Raw genomic sequence first — 22448 nt, 5'->3', positions numbered from 1 at the left:
AGATGTGAGAGTTGGATCATGAGGAAGGTTAAGCGCTGAAGAATTGATGCTTTTGGACTGTGGTGCTGGAGAAGACTCTTGAGAGTCCCTTGGACTGCAAGGATATCCAACCAGTCCATCCTAAAGGAAATCAACCCTGAATATCCACTGGGAGGACTGATGCTGAAGCTGAACCTCCAATACTCTGGCCACCTGATGCAAAGAGTCAACTCACTGGAAAAGACCCTGATGCTGGGAACACTGACGGCAAAAGGAGAAGAGGGCAGCAGAAGATGAGATGGTTGGATGGCATCACCAACTCAATGGACATGAGTTTGGGCAAACTCTGGAAGACAGTAAAGGACAGGGGACCCTGGTGTGCTGCAGTCCATGGGGTTGCAAAGAGTAAAACATGACTTCAGGACAACAAAAGTTCATATACTGAATACCCTCAATGTGAAATCAGGATTTGTGAGCCTTTGGGAGGTAATTAGGTTTGGATGAGGCCAGGAGGATAGAGCCCTTGTGATGGGATTCGTACCCTTATAAGAAAAAAGACAGGAGTCTCTTTCTCTCTCTCTATCATGGGAGGACACAGTAAGAAAGCAGCCATCTATCAGCCAGGAAGAGAGCCCTTAACAAGAACTGAATCAGCCAGCATCTCAATCTTATACGTTCCAGCCTCCAGAACTATGAGAAAGTAATGTCTATTGTTGAAGCCATCAGGTCTAGAGTATTTTGTTATGGCAATCAGAGCTAAGACAACCTCTGTGCACAGAAATTTTTATTTACATTGCAGTAATATACCTAAAATGTTTATCATTGACTACAAATTAAAACTCTGGCTGAATTTGAGCCATTCAACTATTTCTTCATCATTTGATGGCAATATTGACCTTAGTTAATGAACATTATCTCTGTTTGCATTAGTTACAGAAACTCTTTCCTGGGACAAGGAAATTTATATAAGTTGTATTTGAGGACATTTGTCTCCAAGAATCTTCAGAAACTGATTGTGTTGCTTCACCCCTAAAGAATAAACACGGTAGGGGCTTCCCTGGTGGCTCAGAGGTAGAGAATCCACCTGCCAATGTAAGAGATGTGAGTTAGATCCCAGGTCTGGGAAGATCCCACATAGTGAAGTGAAAGTCGCTCAGTCATGCCTGACTCTGCGACCCCATGGACTGCACAATCCATGCAATTCTCCAGGCCAGAATACTGGAGTGGGTAGCCTTTCCCTTCTCCAGCGGATCTTCCCGACCCAGGAATTGAACCGGGGTCTCCCACATGCCATGGTGCAAAAAGCCCATCCTGCGACAACTACCGAGCCTGTGCTCTAGGGTCCGCACCCTGCAACAAGAGAAGCCACGGCAGTGAGGAGCCCACAGACCAAAACTAGAGGGTAGCTCCAGCTTGCCACAACTAGAGAAAAGCCCGAGAAGCAATGAAGATTCAGCACTGTCAAAAATAAACAAATAATTTTTATAATAAATAAATAAAGGTCTCTCTAGTCAAAGCTATAGTTTTTTCCAGTGGTCATATATGGATGTGAGAGTTGGACCATAAAGAAAGCTGAGTGCCAAAGAGTTGATGCTTTTGAACTGTGGGGTTGGAGAAGACTCTTGAGAGTCCCTTGGACTGCAAGGAGATCCAACCAGTCCATCCTAAAGGAAATCAGTCCTGGGTGTTCATTGGAAGGACTGATGTTGAAGCTGAAACTCCAATACTTTGGCCACCTCATGCAAAGAGTTGATTCATTGGAAAAGACCCTGATGCTGGGAAAGATTGAAGGTGGGAGGAGAAGGGGACGACAGAGGATGAGATGGTTGGATGGCATCACTGATTCAATGGACATGAGTTTGAGTAAACTCCAGGAGTTGGTGATGGACATGGAGGCCTGGTGTGCTGCAGTCCATGGGGTCACAAAGAGTCGGACATGACTGAGTGACTGAACTGAACTTATAGCATAGGGAACTGTATTCAATATCTTATAATAAACCAGAATGCAAAAGAATATATTATATGTTATACATATATATATATAAAATTATATACTTATATGACTCCTATATGTACCCTTTGAAGTATACCTGAAACTAACATAACATTATAAATCAACTATACTTCAATTGATAAAAAAAAAAAAAACCTCCTCTAGAGAGCTCTCTATATTCTCTGGGCCCATTTCTGTTTTCCCACTCTGTTAGAACTCATACCTTTAAGATTTCTGCTTCTTACAATTCACCAAACCAATCATCTCCATATTTCTAAGCTTGACAGTCAAGATCCAGCCTCTATCCCACTGGACTGAGCAGAAGAATTGGGAATAGTTGATTACTCATCCCTCCTTGAAAATTTCTCATTATTTAACTCCAAGAAAAGCACCCTTACCTCATTTTTCTCCCTTCTTCTGGGGGCTTTACGTCATTTCACTCAACTCTTAATCCTGGAATTCCTTGGGACCCAGTCCTTGTACCCCTATAATTTTATCTACACTCATTCCCTAAGTGATATTGTAATATCATTGGGCTTTCAATGCCACCTATATGTTCATCTATATCAAGTTTACATCTCCAGCCAGTGCAACACCCCCTCTTATTCTGACCTCCTAGAGGCACCCCTAACTCACTTAACAGCATTTCATTTTTCTGATTGTTCAGGGCAGAACAAAGGATGCTGAGGTCAGCCTTGAGTTTCTCAGTCCCCATGGCAGGTAGGATTTTGCTTCCATGAATTGCACCCTCTGACGTTATGCATGTGAATATGTTACATGATCTGGGGACAGAGAATTAAGAGTGCTAGTGAGCTGACCTTAAAAATAGGGCCATTTCCCTGAATTCTATTATACAGACGAGCCCAATGCAATCACAGGGCCCCTAAAAGAAGAAGAGGAGGGCAAAACATCTGGTCAGAGAGATGTGAGCAGGGACAGAAAAGAAACAAGAGGAATTCGAAGCTTGAGAGGCAGGCGCAACCTGCCGCTGCTGATTCTGACAATGGAAGAGGAGGTTAAGGTTTCAGGGATGCAGATGGCTTCCAGAAACTGAAAAAGTTCTGCAAACAGACTATCCAATAGAAACTCCAAGAAGGGAGTAGCCCTGATGATAACCTTGATGTCAGCCCACTGGGACCCACACCAGACGTCTGTCCTATGGAACCATATGATAATTACTGAGATTATTTTCAGCTGCTAAATTTGAAGCAGCTTGTTATGGCAGCGATGGAAAATTATTATATTCCCTGTCACCGGTTCATCAGCATTTCCTGTCAGCTCTATTCTAAAAATGTATCCCCAAATTGACTATTTCTCACCACATCCTTGTTCCATTTTGGTCCAAGTCCCCATCATCCCTCACTGGGTTTATCAATAGAACCTCCCAACCAATTTCCCCGCTTTTGCCCTGGAAATCCTTCCATGAGTTCAGAATGCAGCAGCCAAGCCAGTTCTGATAACTCATAAGGGACAGCAGGTCTCTCTTCTGCTCAGATTCTCCAACGGCTTCAGCAGGTGCGGGACACGACAGCCAGAGGCCATCCCACAACCCTCCGAGTCCCCAAGGGGTCCGGCTCCTCTCCTTCTGTCTCCCCACTTATTCATCTGCTCCCACCACCCGGCTGCTTTATCAAGCTGGGATGCTCCCCGTCTCTGTACTCACCTGACATGCCCCTTCCCTCATATACCTTCAGGAGGCAACTGTGGACTCCTCAGCATTTATCACTATCTGCATACTATGCGGGGCTTCCCAGGTGGTGCTAGTGGTAAAGAACTCGCCTGCCAATGCAGGAGCCGCAGAAGACGCAGGTTCAATCCCTGGGTCGGGAGGATCTCCTGGAGGATCTCCTGGAGGAGGGCGTGGCCACTCACTCCAGTACTCTGGCCTGGAGAATCCCCGTGGACAGAGGAGCCTGGTGGGCTACAGGCCATGGGGTCACAGAGTCGGACTTGACTGACCGCTCCTTTCAGACAGACCTGTGTGCATGGGACTCTCAGTTCTCTGCAACTGTTCACCGGCATTGCTGCTCAAGGGCAGTGATTTATTCTTTTCCTTCCTGCAAGTATCTAAGAGCTTCCCTGGTGGCTCAGACGGTAAAGCATCTGCCTACAATGCAGGAGACCCGGGTTCAATCCCTGGGTCAGGAAGATCTCCTGGAGAAGCAAATGGCAACCCACTCCAGTACTCTTGCCTGGAAGATCCCACGGACGGAGAAGCCTGGTAGGCTACAGTCCATGGGGTCGCAAAGAGTAGGACACGACTGAGCAACTTCACTTCAAATTCAGAGTCACTCAAAAAATCACAGCCACCAAAAAACTTTGCCCACTCCGCCACCTCCATCAGACTTCATTTTCAGTCACTGCTTTCTATTTTACTGATTTTTTTTTCTCTTTTTCTACTTAGATTGGAGTTTTTCTGAAGATAGGATTCATCTCTCTCACTGCTTTTTGACTACCCAAGTGACAGCATAGTTCCACATTTACAGCAACTCTTTAAAAATATTAAATCAGAGTTTATGGTTCCAATGTTTTCACAAATTATAGTACCTAACATATTAGCATTTCCTCTTTTTCTCTGGGTTTATTATTTTACTCTGCTTAATCTCTTGTTAACAGTAACTTGGGTATTATTTTTTTCCTGTAGTTATTTTACACAGAGCGCTTCCCTGGTAGCTCAGTAGTATAGAACTCAACTACCAAGGAAGACATGCAAGTTTGATCCCTGGATCAGGAAGATATCCTGGAAAAGGAAATGGCAACCCATTCCAGTATTCTTGCTGACAAAGTCCCATGGACAGAGGAGCCTGGAAGTCTACAGTTCATGCGGTCACAAGAGATATGCCTTAGCAATTAAATAATTTTACACAGAAGGCTTTATAACTTTGCAAATACTTCCTTGCTGTTTCTTTACTTTTAAATCAACATAGGGCTTAAATCCACCTGCATTCCAATTTAGGAATTCTCTGCCAGCACCTGCTGGGTAAACTTGGAAAAATCACTCACTCTTTCCCTTCACACCCATGGAGGGTACTGGGAGGGGCAGGTGGGTATGCTGAAACTGACAGACAGTCCCTTGTTCCTTGATGTACATATAGCTTCACAGAGGAGATGGCCATTCAAAGAAGAGCTTTCCACGAGAAGAGAATAGTAAAATGGGAGGTGAAAGCGGTCTGGGACAGCCTTCTATAAGATTTGATACCGTGACTGACTCTCAGTTCCTTCATGTGTAAAATAAGAGATTCGACCAGACAATTTCTTAGGTCCTTCCCAGCTAGGAGATTCTTTGTCACTCACCAAAAAAAAAAAAATCTCATAACTGCTCTGAGTCTTACTAGTTTGATATCAAGCCCACACAAAACCATAAAAAGAACTGCTTTAGTCTTCCTATTACTGCTATTATTGTATAGGATGAACAGTCAGTCTTCTAAGATCCACAGTTCCTCTTTGAAAGCTTTGGAGCCACGAATGTTACTAATTTCTCCAGACTGGACAGGTTAAAACTGTAAGTAATTCAAGGGACAGTTCTCCCACTAAACGAGTTACACTCTCCCTGCCCGCTACCTCCTTCTACCCACAAAAAAGAAAAAGAAAAGAAAAAAAAAAAACTTGTTTTCCAGAGATTTTCATATTGAAATGTAATTAATGGGTCATGGGTCTGTACTCTTTGTATGCCTGCCTTAGATTAATTCAACCAGTAATTTTAGAGCCAATCAAGATAAATTAATTTATATTTGATTCTTTGAAGCCTTCTACATTTAAACCTAAAGTTGGAGCGTTTCTCTCACATTGGAACTTTGGAAAGTAGACTGTAAATCAAACAAAGACATCACATAAAAGAATACACAAAAATTGAGAAACTTTATAGTATTGTAAGGGCAACCAAAATTTTAAGTGTATATTCTTAATAAAATGTGATACTAAAAGTCAACCAACTTTAAAGGATAAGACAATTGATTCTATCCTGTGAGTTTTGGAGGTAAGTGACTTTACTACTATATCTATCCAGCTATAAGATAATAATAAATTTTGTAACACAATCTCATTAGCAACAGGAACAATTTCATTGGGAAAAATTTTCATTAACAATTTGAACATTTTGCAAGGAAATCACTTTGATTTCCAGGTAGGTAATTAAAAAATATATATATATAACAATTTTATAAAAATTTTGCCTTTTTTCATCTTTACCAAGAGACTTGGGACCTTTACCTATGTTCACTGAAGAAAGCTATTTTTTTCCTTGAATATTTCATATAGTTAAAAGAAAACCTCTCATATTTAAAAGCAATTCTATCTCGCGCTTCTCCACCAAAAACAACAAACAACAAATACGAAACACCACACCAGAAACGATCGCCTTGTCATTACCTTCTTTGTCATCATGGTGGATAATGGCATCCTGTATCATGTCAGCAAGATTAAAGTGAACCTTCTGGTTTTTCCCATGCTTCAGCTTCTTCAGGAGCCCCTCCTGCTTCTGAAAAGCTTTCTCTCGCTCATAGTACGCTTTGACTTGCTCGCAGCGCATGCGTTTCACCAGCCGCTGCCGTTGGCCCAGGGGAAGGGACTCCAGCAAGCACTGGTCAATTTCCATTTCATGGGATCGGAAAACGTTACATAGCTGAAAGCAACCTGAAATAAACACAGTGCAAAAGTCAGCAGACCTATCGCTACAGCCAAGACAGCAGCACTGCAAGCATCACCCATCATTCAAGTTGGAGACCCATTCGGTCCTCTTTGTCTTCAACAACTAATACAAAGCCTTTTAGAGATTCCTGGAAAAGCAAAGCGAGTGGATGTCTTACTCAAGACTGCAAGAGGGCCTTCCCTGGTGGTCCAGTGATTAGGACTCTGTGCTTCCACTGCATGGGGCACGGGTTGATCCCTGGAACTAAGATTCCACATGCTGTGGGGCATGGCCAAAAATAAACAAAAATTAAAACTGATGCAAAAAATTCATGACGAACAAAAAATCAAAACTAAAAAAAATAAAAGAGACTGCATAGTAGTAAAACAGATGACACAATGAGATATCAGTTCAATTCAGTTCAGTCGCTCAGTCACGTCTGACTCTTTGCGACCCCATGGACTGCGGCACACCAGGCCTCCCTGTCCATCACCAGCTCCTGGAGTTTACCCAAACTTACGTCCATTGAGTTGGTGATGCCATCCAACCATCTCATCCTCTGTGTCCCCTTCTCCTCCTGCCCTCAGTCTTTCCCAGCATCAGGGTCTTTTCAAATGAGATACAGATATGTAGTTTTGCTCAACATAACCACAACAATCCATCCTTTCCTGTTTCTTTAAATCCCTACCAAAGGCTTAAATATTTTTTATCTCAGCATTAAGCTCCTTTGTCATTGAATAATGCCAACTAAACCTTACGTGTTAAATTTTGACAGAAAGCCATCCCAGGTCTTTGCAAACATCCTTATAAAACTGTACTAATGACTCTGCTGATCTAATGTAATAGAACATATTGTGGTGTTGATTTAGTTGCTAAGTCATACACAACTCTTGCGACCCCATGGACTGTAGCCCACAAGGCTCCTCTGTTCATGGGATTCTCCAGGCAAGAATACTGGAGTGGGTTGCCATTTCCTTTTCCAAATAGAACATATCAATCAGTTCAGTCAGTTCAGTTGTTTAGTCGTGTCTGACTCTTTATGAGAGCCGAATAGAACATATGCATTCTATCAGTTCTCTATATGACACAGAGACCATTTTCCACCAATTTATTACTGACCCCTTTTCCTTGTCATTAGTGACAATAATTTCTAAAAGACCTAACGATGGTTAAGTATAAAGATTGTGCAATGGAAGACAGATTTTTCTCTTGGCAACTCAAAATCATGGATGGAACTGTTGCTGTCAAATCTTTATCTTATTAATATAATGATTAGCAAAAGTAAGTTCTCTGCCCTGGACCTGAACATCATCCCTTTCTATTTCCTATAAACACGACCCAAAACACCTATAATGGATTATACAAACATGTGTCAAAGTCTCTGTCTTATTAATGCTGTGATTAGCAAAATGAGTTCTCTGTCCTGGACCTGAAAACCATCCCTTTCTATTTCCTATAAACACCACCCAAAACACCTGTAATGGATTGTACAAATTTGTATTGAAACCAGACAAAAGCTTGTATGGTTCTCCCAGGTAAAAAAAAAAAAAAACAAAAAACCTTCACTGATCCCCAGTTTCTTGTTTGTAGGAAAAAGGTTTCAGCCTCCTAGACCTGCCTTGAGTTCAAAAGGGCATATTCAAAAAGCCACAAATTAGAGGAGTGAAGGAAATGCAGAAACAAAGGAAAGGCAGTCAGAAACAGCAGTGCAAGGATGGGGCAGGGACCTGGCAAGGTGTGTATCTCCTGAAGGGGTGCAGAGAACACTCTGACACAGATCTCTGAGTTCTTCTATGGGAATTAAGGCCCTCTTCAAGAGGGATGATGGTAATTTCAGGCTGAACACAGGCAAGCGGACCCCAGACTGGCTGGAACCAGAAGGCTGATGATTGAGACTGCCAAACACTACCCTGTTACCTCCCCACCAACTGATCAGAGGAAGGTCACGTACCCTGCAGACCTCCCTGCCAATTTTGTCTATAAAAACTATTCCCAAAACCCATCAGTGAGTTCAGGTCTTGTGAACACAAGCCACCCATTCTCCTTGCTTGGCCCTGCAACTGGGAGCTTGTTTGGGCTTACTATTCACCAGGCACACAAACTTGGATTTGACACTAGCATATCTACCACGACATCAAAATTTTACTATTGGCAGAAAGTAAACGTTAGACTGCTGAAAATTCTCAAATGTGGCTTGCAAATACAGGTTCAGGTAACTGTTCATAGGTTTTTCTCTTAAGATATTTATGATGTAAGTCTCAGGAAAGTCAAAGTAACTGCATGCACAAATATGTGGCTGATCATAAGTCACATCTGGGAAGATCATACCATAAAGGTTTACTTCATCTTTGAAAAAAATACGGTATTCTTCTGACAGTGTGGAAAACTGTGACAAAGCTATTTTCATTTTTATTTCATGTGACACTCTGCAAAACTTTATTCTCATACACTCCAGGCATAACCATCCCTGCTGTGCAGGAAAAGAAAGACAAGTTGAAAGAGGCTGTGACTTGTCCAAGACCAAAGAGATGATATTATGACAGAGTCAGAAATGTTCCACAGGGGCTCAAGACAGAAACAAAATAAACGACAAGTGATTCCTGAAAGCCAGGTTTTATGTATATTATTATACACGCACACATACGCACAAGGGAGAGAAGCAGAGATGGGGAGGTGTGTTTTTGTTGTCTGTTAGCAATGACAAAGGAACCGTCTGTTTTAATAAAATGCTTCATAAGTCTTTGCAAGAGTGGTGTTAGAAGCATCAAATAGCTACACACAAAACATTCCCTTTCCAATGACCCAAACACAAAGGGACACCAGGGGTTCTGAAATTATGACAAATGGCTCTCCAGTATGTCTGTTTGATAAAAGCCATGATCACGGCCACAGACAGATTGCCTGTGAGGGCTCATGAATAATGGACAGGAGCTATCCTCTGCCTTCAAACCTGTTTAGAGGACACCGCCAGGTTTGATTTATTAACTTAGATGCTCAGGACACTCTGACTTCCTGTGATTCTGCCAGTTTGTCAGTGGGGGCCCAGGGAATCATGTGAGCCACGGAAAAACCTAAAGAAGTAAAACAAATGACATGGCAGAGCGCCCTGCACTTATCAGCACGCAGTCCAAGGGGGAGGTTAATCTAATAAACGCACAGCCCTCTGGTTTTTCACTCTTAAAGAAGGATCTCATGGTGAAATTTTCAATTAACTTTTGAGGAATCTGTGGATACAGCAGGTGATTCATTGAACACTCCCCACTGTCAAAAAAAGGCGCAGAGAGGGTTGTTCCTAAATGAATGATTCCCTTATGATTTGGAAAAGCACAAGCCGGGGCTGTCAAATTTCAAACCCATACATGTACAAAATATTGCTTTTTGAACACTTTGTTGTTAAATAATTCCCCATGCTTTGATTTTAAAGGGTCTAAAGTTTGACTTATTTTATATTGCTGAAAATATACTGGGCACCGCAACTTTCTTTTTAGCTAATTATGGGTGGATCCATTTTGTTGTGTGTATTTGCTACATGAATCTGTAAGATAGACACTAAAAATAGAGTTATGGGAAGCATAGTGGTGAGGCAGTCTACTGAAAATCTATGCAACTTCATCACCAGGGCACTCAGAATAACAATACCTAATTCTTCACGTGATAATCTAAAACGCCCAGGCAGAGGACAGGAGTCTAAACTGGGCCAGGCTGATTTTCTCCTGGGACGGGAGTCCTGAGCAGGCACTCGTTTCCAGTTGTGTGATGGGGTTGACAGGGTAGTCTGCCCACCTACTGAATCAGGGGCTCTTGCCTGATAAATATCCCACTTCTTTCCCCACTATTTTGCTCGCTTTGCCTAGAAAAAACACACGTGAACCACCACAGCTTCATCTTTCTGCAGACCTCTTTCTCCCAATAATACAGGAGTTCATTGGTATGACAAAGACACACACTGTATTATAACAGGGCATAGTTTCATTCTCACGCAAACTGACTACCTGAAACCAGGTTTGTCTTCCTTTAGACAAGTGAGTGGACTTCATTTGCCAGGGGGTGGGGAAGTAGGGAGGGTTGGGGAGGATATGTATATATATATATGGCGACCCAGTAATTCTAGATAAAAATGTACAGAGAGCCACAGCCAGAAGTCCCTGCTCGGCAAATGTGCATCTCCATATGACAAAAACTGAGAGCCAGCAGACAAAATACGTAAAGGAAAAAAGCCAAGATCTATATCCAGAAATAAATATGCAACATCTATTAAAAAATTAGTAGCCCCAGGCTTTGGTTTTGGTGGGCACCATATAATGTGCTGATTTCAGGACTTTATACTGTTCAGTTCAGTCGCTCAGTCGTGTCTGACTCTTTGAGACCCCATGAACCACAGCACGCCAGGCCTCCCTGTCCATCACCAACTCCTGGAGATTACCAAACCCACATTCATTGAGTCGGTGATGCCATCCAGCCATCTCATCCTCTGTTGTCCCCTTCTCCTCCTGCCCCCAATCCTTGCCAGCATTAGGGTCTTTTCCAATGAGTCAACTCTTGCATGAGGTAGCCAAAGTATTGGAGTTTCAGCTTCAGCATCAGTCCTTCCAATGAACACGCAGGACGGATCTCCTTTAGGATGGACTGGTTGGATCTCCTTGCAGTCCAAGGGACTCTCAAGAGTCTTCTCCAACATCACAGTTCAAAAGCATCAATTTTTCGGCGCTCAGCTTTCTTCACAGTCCAACTCTCACATCCATACATGACTACTGGAAAAACCATAGCCTTGACCAGACGGACCTGTGTTGGCAAAGTAATGTCTCTGCTTTTAAATATGCTGTCTAGATTGGTCATAACTTTCCTTCCAAGGAGTAAGCATCATTTAATTTCATGGCTGCAATCACCATCTGCAGTGATTTTGGAGCCGAAAAAAATAAAATCTGACACTGTTTCCACTGTTTCCCCAACTATTTCCCATGAAGTGATGGGACCAGATGCCATGATCTTAGTTTTCTGAATGTTGAGCTTTAAGCCAACTTTTTCACTCTCTTCCTTCACTTTCATCAAGAGGCTCTTTAGTTTTTCTTCACTTTCTGCCATAAGGGTGGTGTCGTCTGCATATCTGAGGTTATTGATATTTCTCCCAGCAATCTCAATTCCAGCTTGTGCTTCTTCCAGCCCAGTGTTTCTCATGATGTACTCTGCATATAAGTTAAATAAGCAGGGTGACAATATACAGCCTTGACGTACATCTTTTCCTATTTGGAACCGTCTATTGTTCCATGTCCAGTTCTAACTATTGCTTCCTGACCTGCATACAGGTTTCTCAAGAGGCAGGTCAGGTGGTCTGGTATGCCCATCTCTTTCAGAATTTTCCAGTTTATTGTGATCCATACAGTCAAGGCTTTGGCATAGTCAATAAAGCAGAAATTGATGCTTTTCTGGAACCCTCTTGCATCACAGCTTCATCTTCCAGGATTTGAAATAGCTCAACTGGAATTCCATCACCTCCACTAGCTTTGTTCGTAGTGATGCTTTCTAAGGCCCACTTGACTTCACATTCCAGGATGTCTGGCTCTAGGTGAGTGATCACACCATCGTGATTATCTGGGTCATGAAGATCTTTTTTGTATAGTTCTTCTGTGTTTTCTTGCCACCTCTTCTTAATATCTTCTGCTTCTGTTAGGTCCATACCATTTCTGTCCTTTATTGAGCCCATCTTTTCATGAAATATTCCCTTGGTATATCTCATTTTCTTGAAGAGATCTCTAGTCTTTCCCATTCTGTTGTTTTCCTCTATTTCTTTGCATTGATCACTGAGGAAGGCTTTTTTATCTCTCCTTGCTATTCTTTTAAACTCTGCATTCAGATGGGAATATCTTTCCTTTTCTCCTTTGCTTTTCACTTCTCTTCCTTTCACAGCTATTTGTAAGACCTCCTCAGACAACCATTTTGCTTTTTTGCATTTCTTTTCCATGGGGATGGTCTTAATCCCTGTCTCCTGTACAATGTCATGAACCTCCGTCCATAGTTCATCAGGCTCTCTGTCTATCAAATCTAGTCCCTTAAATCTATTTCTCACTTCCACTGTATAATCATAAGGGATTTGATTTAGGTCATACCTGAATGGTCTAGTGGTTTTCCCTACTTTCTTCAATTTCAGTCTGAATTTGGCAATAAGGAGTTCATAATCTGAGCCACAGTCAGCTCCTGGTCTTGTTTTTGCTGACTGTATAGAGCTTCTCCATCTTTGGCTGCAAAGAATATAATCAGTCTGATTTCTGTGTTGACCATCTGGTGATGTCCATGTGTAGAGTCACCAAAAATACAAATAGTAAGTTAAAGGAACTAGGAAACTGAACTCCTAAAGTTATTCTACTGTACAACTACCAGAAATGCTTTCATCTCAGTTAGAATCAAAGTCTTCATGTGGTGATGGCACACTCAATGTGGGAGATTTTTATGCTTATCTCTCCATGACTGCGGGGCTTCCGTGGTGGCTCAGATGGTAAAGAGTCCACCTGCAATGCAGGAGACCCAGGTTCAACCCCTGGGTTGGGAAGATCCCCTGGAGGAGGAAATGGCAACCCACTGCATTATTCTTGCCTGGAGAATCCCATGGACAGAGGAACCTGGTGGGTTATCAAGAGTCAGATATGGCGGGGGGGGGGGGGGGGGCGGGGGCGGTCCCAAGATGGCAGAGGAATAGGACGGGGAGACCACTTTCTCCCCGACAAATTCATCAAAAGATCATTTGAATGCTGAGCAACTTCCACAGAACAACTTCTGAACTCTGGTGGAGGACACCAGGCACCCAGAAAGGCATCCCATTCTCTTCAAAAGCAGGTAGGACAAAATATAAAAGACAAAAAGAGAGACAAAAGAGTTGAGGATGGAGACCCATCCTGGGGAGGGAGTCATGAAGGAGGAGAAGTTTCCAAACAGCAGGAAACCCTCTCTCCAGCGGGTTTGTGGGGAGTTTTGGAATATCAGAGGGCAACATAGTTGGGGAAAAAAAAAACACAGAAAACGTGCCTAACTGCAACTTCCAGCAGAGAAGTAACCCAGACCCTCACGTCCACCACAAGCGAGTAGGGGCTGGACAGGGAGGTGTGGATTGCATGCTTAGGGTAAGGACCAGGCCTGAATGCCCTGAGGACAATCTGAGGTAGTTAACGTGAAATAGCAACTCAAACTGTAGGATAGCCAGGGAGAGAGAGGGAAAAAAAACGGGGGGAACTTTCCCACGAAAAGCTCTAACTTAAAGCACAGCCTGGCCCACTCACCGAACAAAGGATTGAGTGAACACCAAAGGAGAGCTAGCCTGCTGTGGACTGGCCCTCCCCCCGCTGGAGGTAGAGAGGCAGGCAGGCGACAGCCAGAGTTGGAAGGCAAGGGGCCATCTGGGCCCCAGAGACGGCATCCTCCACCAAACTGTCAGCAGGCTCCCAGTTGCTAACCACGTCTTCCTGGGATCCTGGACAGTTGACATCTGCCAGGAGCATTGCAGCCTGAGATCAGCTCCCCAGAGGAGACACACGGCACATCTGAGACAGTACTCTTGTGGTACACCCGGGAGCGGCCAGGACCAGGGAAGTGATAAGACGCACCGCCCCACCTGGGACAGTGCACTCACCACACACCTGGTCACCTGAGCTGCTCAGACCTGGGAAGGGCACAAAACACATGTCCAGCTAGCTGAGTCTGTGCCTTTGTGGAGTACTCAAGAGCCTGAACTTGAGCGGCTTAGACCTGGGAAATGCATGCAACCCAGGGCATGCTTTGGACAGTTCCCCTTCAGAGCAACCTGGAGCCTGAGCAGTGTAGACCTGGAAAGCACACGCTGCCATGAGCTGGAGTAAACCCAGTGTGGTCCATACACTGCAAGCACTCCCCACACATGAGTGATATTTGTTTACAGTGTCCCTCCCTCCCCAGAGCACAACTGAACAAGTGAGCCTAAATACGTGACCACCTTCGCCCCCTGTGTCAGGGCGGAAATTAGACACTGAGGGGCCTGCAAACAGAGGAAGCGAAAATAGACAAAGAAGAAATCGCTCGGCAAGTGACAGGTGCAACAGGTTAAAACCCTGTAGTTAGCACTGACTAAGCATTGGAAGGGGCCTATAGACCTTGAGAAGAAGTATAAGCGGGAACAAGGAACTATCTGAAACTGAACTGAGCCCACACTGCCCTCAACAGCTCCAGAGAAATTCCTAGATATATTTTTACTTTTATTGTTTTTTTTTAATATTTTACTTTTTTAACTTTTAAGTTCTTTATTACTCCTTTAATTTTCATTTTTATATCCTACTATTATCTTACAAAAAAAGAGACCCTATTTTTTAAATAGCCACCCAAATACAAGAAACCCGGAGAGTCCCAAACAGGATAAACCCAAGGCAAAACACCCCAAGACACATATTAATCAAATCAATGAAGATCAAACACAAAGAGCAAATATTAAAAGCAGCAAGGCAAAAGCAACAAATAGCACACAAGGGGATTCCCATAAGGATGACAGCTGATCTTTCAATAGAAACTCTTCAGGTCAGAAGGGAATGGTAGGACATACTTAATGTGATGAAAGAGAAAAACCTACAACCCAGATCACAGTACCCAGCAAGGATCTCATTCAAATATGAAGGAGAAATCAAAAGCTTTACAAACAAGCAAAAGCTGAGAGAATTCAGCACCACCAACCCAGCTCTTCAACAAATGCTAAAGGATCTTCTCTAGACAGGAAACACAGAAAAGGTTTATAAACTTGAACCCAAAACAACAAAGTAAATGGCAATGGGATCATACTTATCAATAATTACCTTAAATGTAAATGGGTTGCATTTACAAAATTCAACCAAAAGACAAAGACTGGCTGAATGGATACAAAAACATGACCCTTGTATATGCTGTCTACAAGAGACCCACCTCAAAACAAGGGACACATACAGACTGAAAGTGAAGGGTTGGAAAAAGATAGTTCATGCAAATGGAGAATAAAAGAAAGCAGGAGTAGCAATACTCATATCAGATAAAACAGACTTTGAAATAAAGGCCTTGAAAAGAGACAAAGAAGGACACTACATAATGATCAAAGAATCAATCCAAGAAGAAGACATAACAATTATAAACATATATATACCAAACATAGGAGCACCGCAATATGCAAGGCAAATGCTAACAAGTATGAAAGGGGAAATTAACAGTAACACAATAATAGTGGGAGACTTTAATACCCCTCTCACACCTATGGATAGATCAAACAAACAGAAAATTAGCAAGGAAACACAAACTTTAAATGATACAATGGACCAGTTAGATCTAATTGATATCTATAGGATATTTCACCCCAAAACAATTGATTTCACCTTTTTCTCAAGTGCACACAGAACATTCTCCAGGATAGATCACATCCTGGGCCATAAATCTAGCCTTGGTAAATTCAAAAAAATTGAAATCATTTCAAGAATCTTTTCTGATAACAATGCAAAAGATTAGAGGTCAACTACAGGAAAAAAAAAAAAAAAACTATTAAAAATAAAAAAAACATGGAGGCTACACAACACACTTCTGAATAACCAACAAATCACAGAAGAAATCAAAATATGCATAGAAACAAATGAAAATGAAAACACAACAACCCAAAACCTATGGGATTCAGTAAAAGCTGTGCTAAGGGGAAGGTTCATAGCAATACAAGCTTACCTCAAGAAACAAGAGAAAAAACCAAATAAATAACCTAACTTCACATCTAAAGCAACTATAAAAAGAAGAAATGAAGAACCCCAGGGAGAGTAGAAGGAAAGAAATCATAAAAATTAGAGCAGAAATAAATGAAAAAGAAACAAAGGAGACTAGAGCAAAAATCAACAAAACTAATGGCTGGTTCTTTGAGAAGATAAATAAAATAGACAAACCATTAGCCAGACTCATCAAGAATAAAAGGGAGAAGAATCAAATAAACAAATTTTGAAATGAAAATGGAGAAATCACAACAGACAACACAGAAATACAAAGGGTCATAAGAGACTACTACTGGCAACTATAGGACAATAAAATGGACAAGTTGGAAGAAATGGATGAATTCTTAGAAAAGTATAACCTTTCAAAAATGAACCAGGAAGAAATAGAAATTCTTAACAGATGCATCACAAGCACAGAAATTGAAAATGTAATCAAAAATCTTCCAACAAACAAAAGCCCAGGACCAGATGGATTCACAGGTGAATTCTACCAAAAATTTAGAGAAGAGCTAATACCTATCCTACTCAAACTCTTCCAGAAAATTGCAGAGGAAGGTAAACTGCCAAACTCATTCTATGAGGCCACCATCCCTCTAATACTAAAACCAGACAAAGATGCCAGAAAAAAATATAGGCCAATATCACTGATGAACATAGATGCAAAAATCCTCAACAAAATTCTAACAAACAGAATCCAACAACATATTGAAAAGATCAAACATCATGGCCAAGTGGGCTTTGTCCCAGGGATGCAAGGATTCTTCAGTATTCACAAATCAATGTGATACACCACATTAACAAACTGAAAGATAGAAACCATATGACTATCTCCACAGATGCAGAGAAAGCCTTTGACAAAATTCAACATCCATTTATGATAAAAAAAAAAAAAAATCCTCCAGAAAGCAGGGAAGGAACATACTTCAACATAATAAAAGCCATATATGATAAACCCACAGCAAACATTATCCTCAATAGTGAAATTTCCCCTAAAGTCAGGAACAAGACAAGGGTGCCCACTCTCACCACTACTATTCAATATAGTTTTGGAAGTTTTAGCCACAGCAATCAGAGAAAAAAATGAAATAAAAGGAATCCAGATAGGAAAAGAAGTGAAACTCTCACTGTTTGCAGATGACATGATCCTCCTCATAGAAAACCCTAAAGACACCACCAGAAAATTACTAGAGCTAATCAATGAATATAGTAAAGTTGCAGGATATAAAATTAACACACAGAAATCCCTTGCATTCCTGTACACTAACAATGAGAAAACAGAAAGAGAAATTAAGGAAACAATTCCATTCACCATGGCAATGAAAAGAATAAAATACTTAGGAATAAATCTACCTAAAGAAACAAAAGACCTATATATAGAAAACTATAAAACACTGATGAAAGAAATCAAAGATTACACAAATAGATGGAGAAATATACCATGTTCATAGATCAGAAGAATCAATACAGTGAAAATGAGTATAGTACCCAAAGCAATCTATAGATACAATGCAATCCCTATCAAGCTACCACAGGTACTTTTCAGAGAACTAGAACAAATAATTTCACAATTTATATGGAAATACAAAAAACCTCAAGTAGCCAAAGCAATCTTTAGAAAGAATGGAACTGGAGGAATCAATCTGCCTGACTTCAGTCTCTACTACAAAGCTACAGTCATCACGACAGTATGGTACTCGCACAAAGACAGAAATATAGATCAATGGAACAAAATAGAAAGCCCAGAGATAAACCCATACACCTATGGACACCTTATCCTTGGCAAAGGAGGCAAGAATATACAATGGAGAAAAGACAATCTCTTTAACAAATGGTGCTGGGAAAACTGGTCAACCACCTGTAAAAGAATGAAACTAGAACCCTTTCTAACACCATGCACAAAAATAAAATAAAAATGGATTAAAGATCTAAATGTTAGACCAGAAACTATAAAAGTCCTAGAGGAAAACATAGGCAAAACACTGATATAAATCACAGCAAGATCCTATATGATCCACCTCCCAGAGTAATGGAAATAAAAGCAAAAATGAACAAATGGGATCTAATTAAACTTAAGAGCTTTTGCACAATGAAGGAAACTATAAGCAAGGTGTAAAGACAGCCTTCAGAACGGGAGAAAATAATAGCAAATGAAGCAACTGACAAAGAATTAATCTCAAAAATACACAAGCAGCTCATGTAGCTCAACACCAAAAAATAAATGACCCAATCAAAAAATAGGCCAAAGAACTAAAGAGATATTTCTCCAAAGAAGATGTACAGATGACTAAGAAACATAAAAAAATGCTCAACATCACTCATTATCAGAGAGATGGTACCACAATGAGGTACCATTTCATGCTGGTCAGAATGGCTGCTATCCAAAAGTCTATAAACAGTAAATGCTGGCAAGGGTGTGGAGAAAAGGGAACTCTCTTACACTGTTGGTGGGAATGCAAACTAGTACAGCCACTATGGAGAACAGTGTGGAGATTCCTTAAAAAACTGGAAATAGAACTGCCATATGACCCAGCAATCCCACTGCTGGGCATACACACCAGTGAAACCTGAATTGAAAGAGACACATGTACCCCAATGTTCATCACAGCACTGTTTAAAATATCTAGGACATGGAAGCAACCTAGATGTCCATTGGCAGACAAATGGATAAGAAAGTTGTGGTACATATACACAATGGAATATTACTCAGCTATTAAAAAAGAATGCATTTGCTGGTCAGTGGCTGAAGTTGCAGGTGACCCAGGGCTCTGGGCCCGGACACTGCTGCTGGGGGCCTCGCCCCCCCTGCCACTGAGATCACATGTGCTCAGGAACCAGCAGGGACAGGGTCCTGTGGGGGCAAAGTAACTTTCTCTAACGCGCTGTCGCTCGGGAGGGCCCAGGTGTTGTTACAACTTCTTCACTGTAATTTCTGGAGAAAGTTCGCTCTGACCCTCCTGAATTGAGATCATCTCAGCCTAAGTTTAGAGGGAAATTTAACAAAATCTTCAATTGAGAGAACCTGATGGTGGTCTCACAGTGGTACCAAGAAACGGATTTCATTGTATTAAGTGCACTTCATGTATTTCTAATAAGATGACTTTCCAGAAAGTGACATTTGTTATGTTCTGGTTTTTAAAGTGAAATATAAATAAATTTGCATGATTTATGCAAAAAAAATAAATAAAAAAGAATGTATTTGAATCAGTTCTAATGAGGTAGGTGAAACTGTAACCTATTATACAGAGTGAAGTAAGCCAAAAAGAAAAACACCAATACAGTATATTAACACATATATATGGAATTTAGAAAGATGGTAATGATGATCCTATATACGAGACAGCAAAACAGACACAGACATAAAGAACAGACTTTTGGACTCTGTGGGAGAAGGCGAGGGAGGGATGATCTGAGAGAATAGCATTGAAACATGTATATTACCATAAGTGAGATCACCAGTCCAGGTTTGATGCATGAGACAGGGCACTCAGGGCCACTGCTCTGAGACAACCCAGAGGGATGGGGTGGGGAGGGAGGTGGGAGGGGGTTCAGGATGGGGGACACGTGTACACCCATGGCTTATTCATGTCAATGTATGGCAAAAACCACTACAATATTGTAAAGTAATTAGCCTCCAATTAAAATAAATAAATCAGTTAAAAAAACCAGTCAGACACAACTGAGCAACTAACACTTTTACTTTCTTTCTCCATGAGAAATCATGGATTAAATAGGCGAAAAAAAAAAAGAAAAAGAAAAATTAGTAAGGACATAGATAATTTGATCTAAGGAACATCAATAGAAACATGCACCCAATTTTCAGGGGAAAACCTTTTTCTAAAAACTCATGGATGATTTACAAAATTGACTATGTCTTAGGCCACAAAGCAAAGCAAATTTCAACAAATATGGAAGAAGTGACATTAGACATTTTCTTAACCCAGTTGAGAATTAGATTTCAACTACAGAAATGAAGCCAAACCTCCCAGTATATTCAAAACCTTGCTAAGTTGCCAACACCACCAAGAGATGGAAACAATCAAAATGTCCACTGACGAACAGATAAACCAAATGTATATATATATAGAGAGAGTATATGTAAGTAAATTCTACATAATGGAATATTATTCAGCCTTTTTTAAAATAGAAATATTATCATAAGCTGTAAAATGGATCGACTTTGAGAACACTATGTTAAATGCAATAAGCCAGTCACAAAAAGATAAATACTATGTGGTTTCATGTATATGAGGTGTCTAAAATGGTCAAATTCATAGAATCAGAAAGTGGAACCTTGCAGGGTTTTCCACTGGACAGAGCCCTCCCCAAGAGGTGTCACTCACCTCTTGCTTAGAGAGAAGCTGTTGTGTCCTATGCTTTCTCTGAGATCCAGAGAATAAGTTTAATCAGTGAAGTGAGGAAATGTAAAAACAAAGGCAAACAGTCAAGCAAGACAAAATAACAAGAAGACCTTTAGTTCCTCCTGAGCCACATCTGTGAGCTGTTTTGCAGACACTAAAACCCCCTACCAGTTAAGTTAATTGCATGCTGACCAACAGCACGTAGACCTCAGACCGGCTGGATCGAGAAGGTTAACGATGTTAACTCCTGAAATGCCACCCGATTATCTCACTATCCATGAGCTGATCACACACCCTGCAACCCTCTGTCTCTTCTTCCTTTAAAAATTTCTTCCCTGAAAGCAACTGGGGAGTTTGGGTCTTTTGAGGATGAGCTGCCCCTTCTGCTTGCTTGGCACCTGCAATGGCTTTAGAATCAGTTCTAGGTTTGAGTACCAGTTCCTTCACTGGCTCAGATGATAAAGAATCTGCCTGCAATGCAAGAGATCTGGGTTTGATCCCTGGGTCGGGAAGACCCCCTGGAGTTATGGCAACCCACTCCAGTATACTTGCCTGGGAAATCCCATGGACAGAGGAGCCTGGAGGGCTAAAGTTCATGAGGTCGTATAGAGTCGGGCACGACTGAGCGACTTTCCCTTTCCTTTTCCTTCTCCACAATCTGGTGACAGGAGGGACATGTTACAGTACATTGGGTGGGGGAACCAGGTCAGGTTCAGGAACAGAAGTAGAATGATGGTTACCAGGGCTTAGGGAAAGAGGGAAACAGGGAGTTGTTTAACCAGTATAGAGAATCCATTTTTGTGTTAACTTTTTGACATGTATACACTATTGATGTGTATGTGTGTGCACACTCAGTCACTCAGTGTTGTAGGGCTCTTGGCAACCCCATGACTGTACCCTCCAGGCTCCTCTGTGCACGGGATTTCCCAGGCAAGAATACTGGAGTGGATTGCCACTTCCTCCTCCAGGGGATCTTCCCAACCCAGGGATCAAACATACGTCTCTTGCATTGGCAGTCGCATTCTTTACCACTGAGCCACCTGGGAAGCCCATACACTACTGATACTATGTGTAAAATAGATAACTAATGAGAACTTACTGTATAGCCCAGGGAACTCTACTCAACGCGCTGTGGTGACCTACACGTGAAGGAAACCCAAAAGGAGGGGATACATGTAAACATGTAGCTCACTCACTCTGCTCTACAGTAGAAACTAACATTTAAAGCAACTCTATTCTAATTAAACATTTTAAAAAGAATCAGATTTTAAAGATGAAAACATTTTGGAGATCTGTGGCCCAGGAATGTGAACATGCTTCCACTACTGAACGGGACATTTTAAACTGGTTGAGGGAGTAAATCATCAGCTCAGTGGACATGAGTTTGAGCAAACTCCGGGAGATGGAGAACGACAGGGAAGCCTGGCGTGCTGCAGTCCATGAGGTTGCAAAGAGTCGGACACAGCTGAGTGAGTGAATAACAACAAAGGTAGGAAATTCTATTTTATATATTTAATCATAATCAAAGAAGCAGAAAAAAGAGAATAAGATGACACAGGGCTGCATCACAGGAGATTTAAAAACATATACATAGATTAAGTATTTTTTGAAAAATGTAATGGCAAGCTTATTGTTTATTCCACTTTATACGAATGTTTTCTATGGACTCCAGGAAGGTAGTTGTCTGGGAAAAAAATTAGCATGCTTACACATGGGTGTTCCATGTACACACACACACACAATTGTATCTATGCACCCAACAACTC

The 22448-nt window shown here is 41.5% G+C and overlaps 1 protein-coding gene across 2 annotated transcripts in view; it reads right to left on the bottom strand.

Moving 5' to 3' along the window:
• The window catches only part of MYO16 (myosin XVI), a 504859-nt gene that overhangs the window by 373328 nt on the left and 109083 nt on the right, over positions 1-22448 (bottom strand). For both annotated transcript variants that reach the window (XM_043891888.1, XM_043891887.1), the window contains exon 2: positions 6341-6604. In XM_043891888.1, coding sequence (XP_043747823.1) covers positions 6341-6566 — 226 coding nt within the window. In that variant the 5' untranslated portion in view covers positions 6567-6604. The remainder of the gene's footprint in view (positions 1-6340; positions 6605-22448) is intronic.

The sequence above is a fragment of the Cervus elaphus genome, chromosome 30 (genome assembly GCF_910594005.1).
Source record: "Cervus elaphus chromosome 30, mCerEla1.1, whole genome shotgun sequence".
NCBI classification, from domain to species: domain Eukaryota; kingdom Metazoa; phylum Chordata; class Mammalia; order Artiodactyla; family Cervidae; genus Cervus; species Cervus elaphus.
This window is presented reverse-complemented; position numbering and strand designations above follow the sequence as displayed.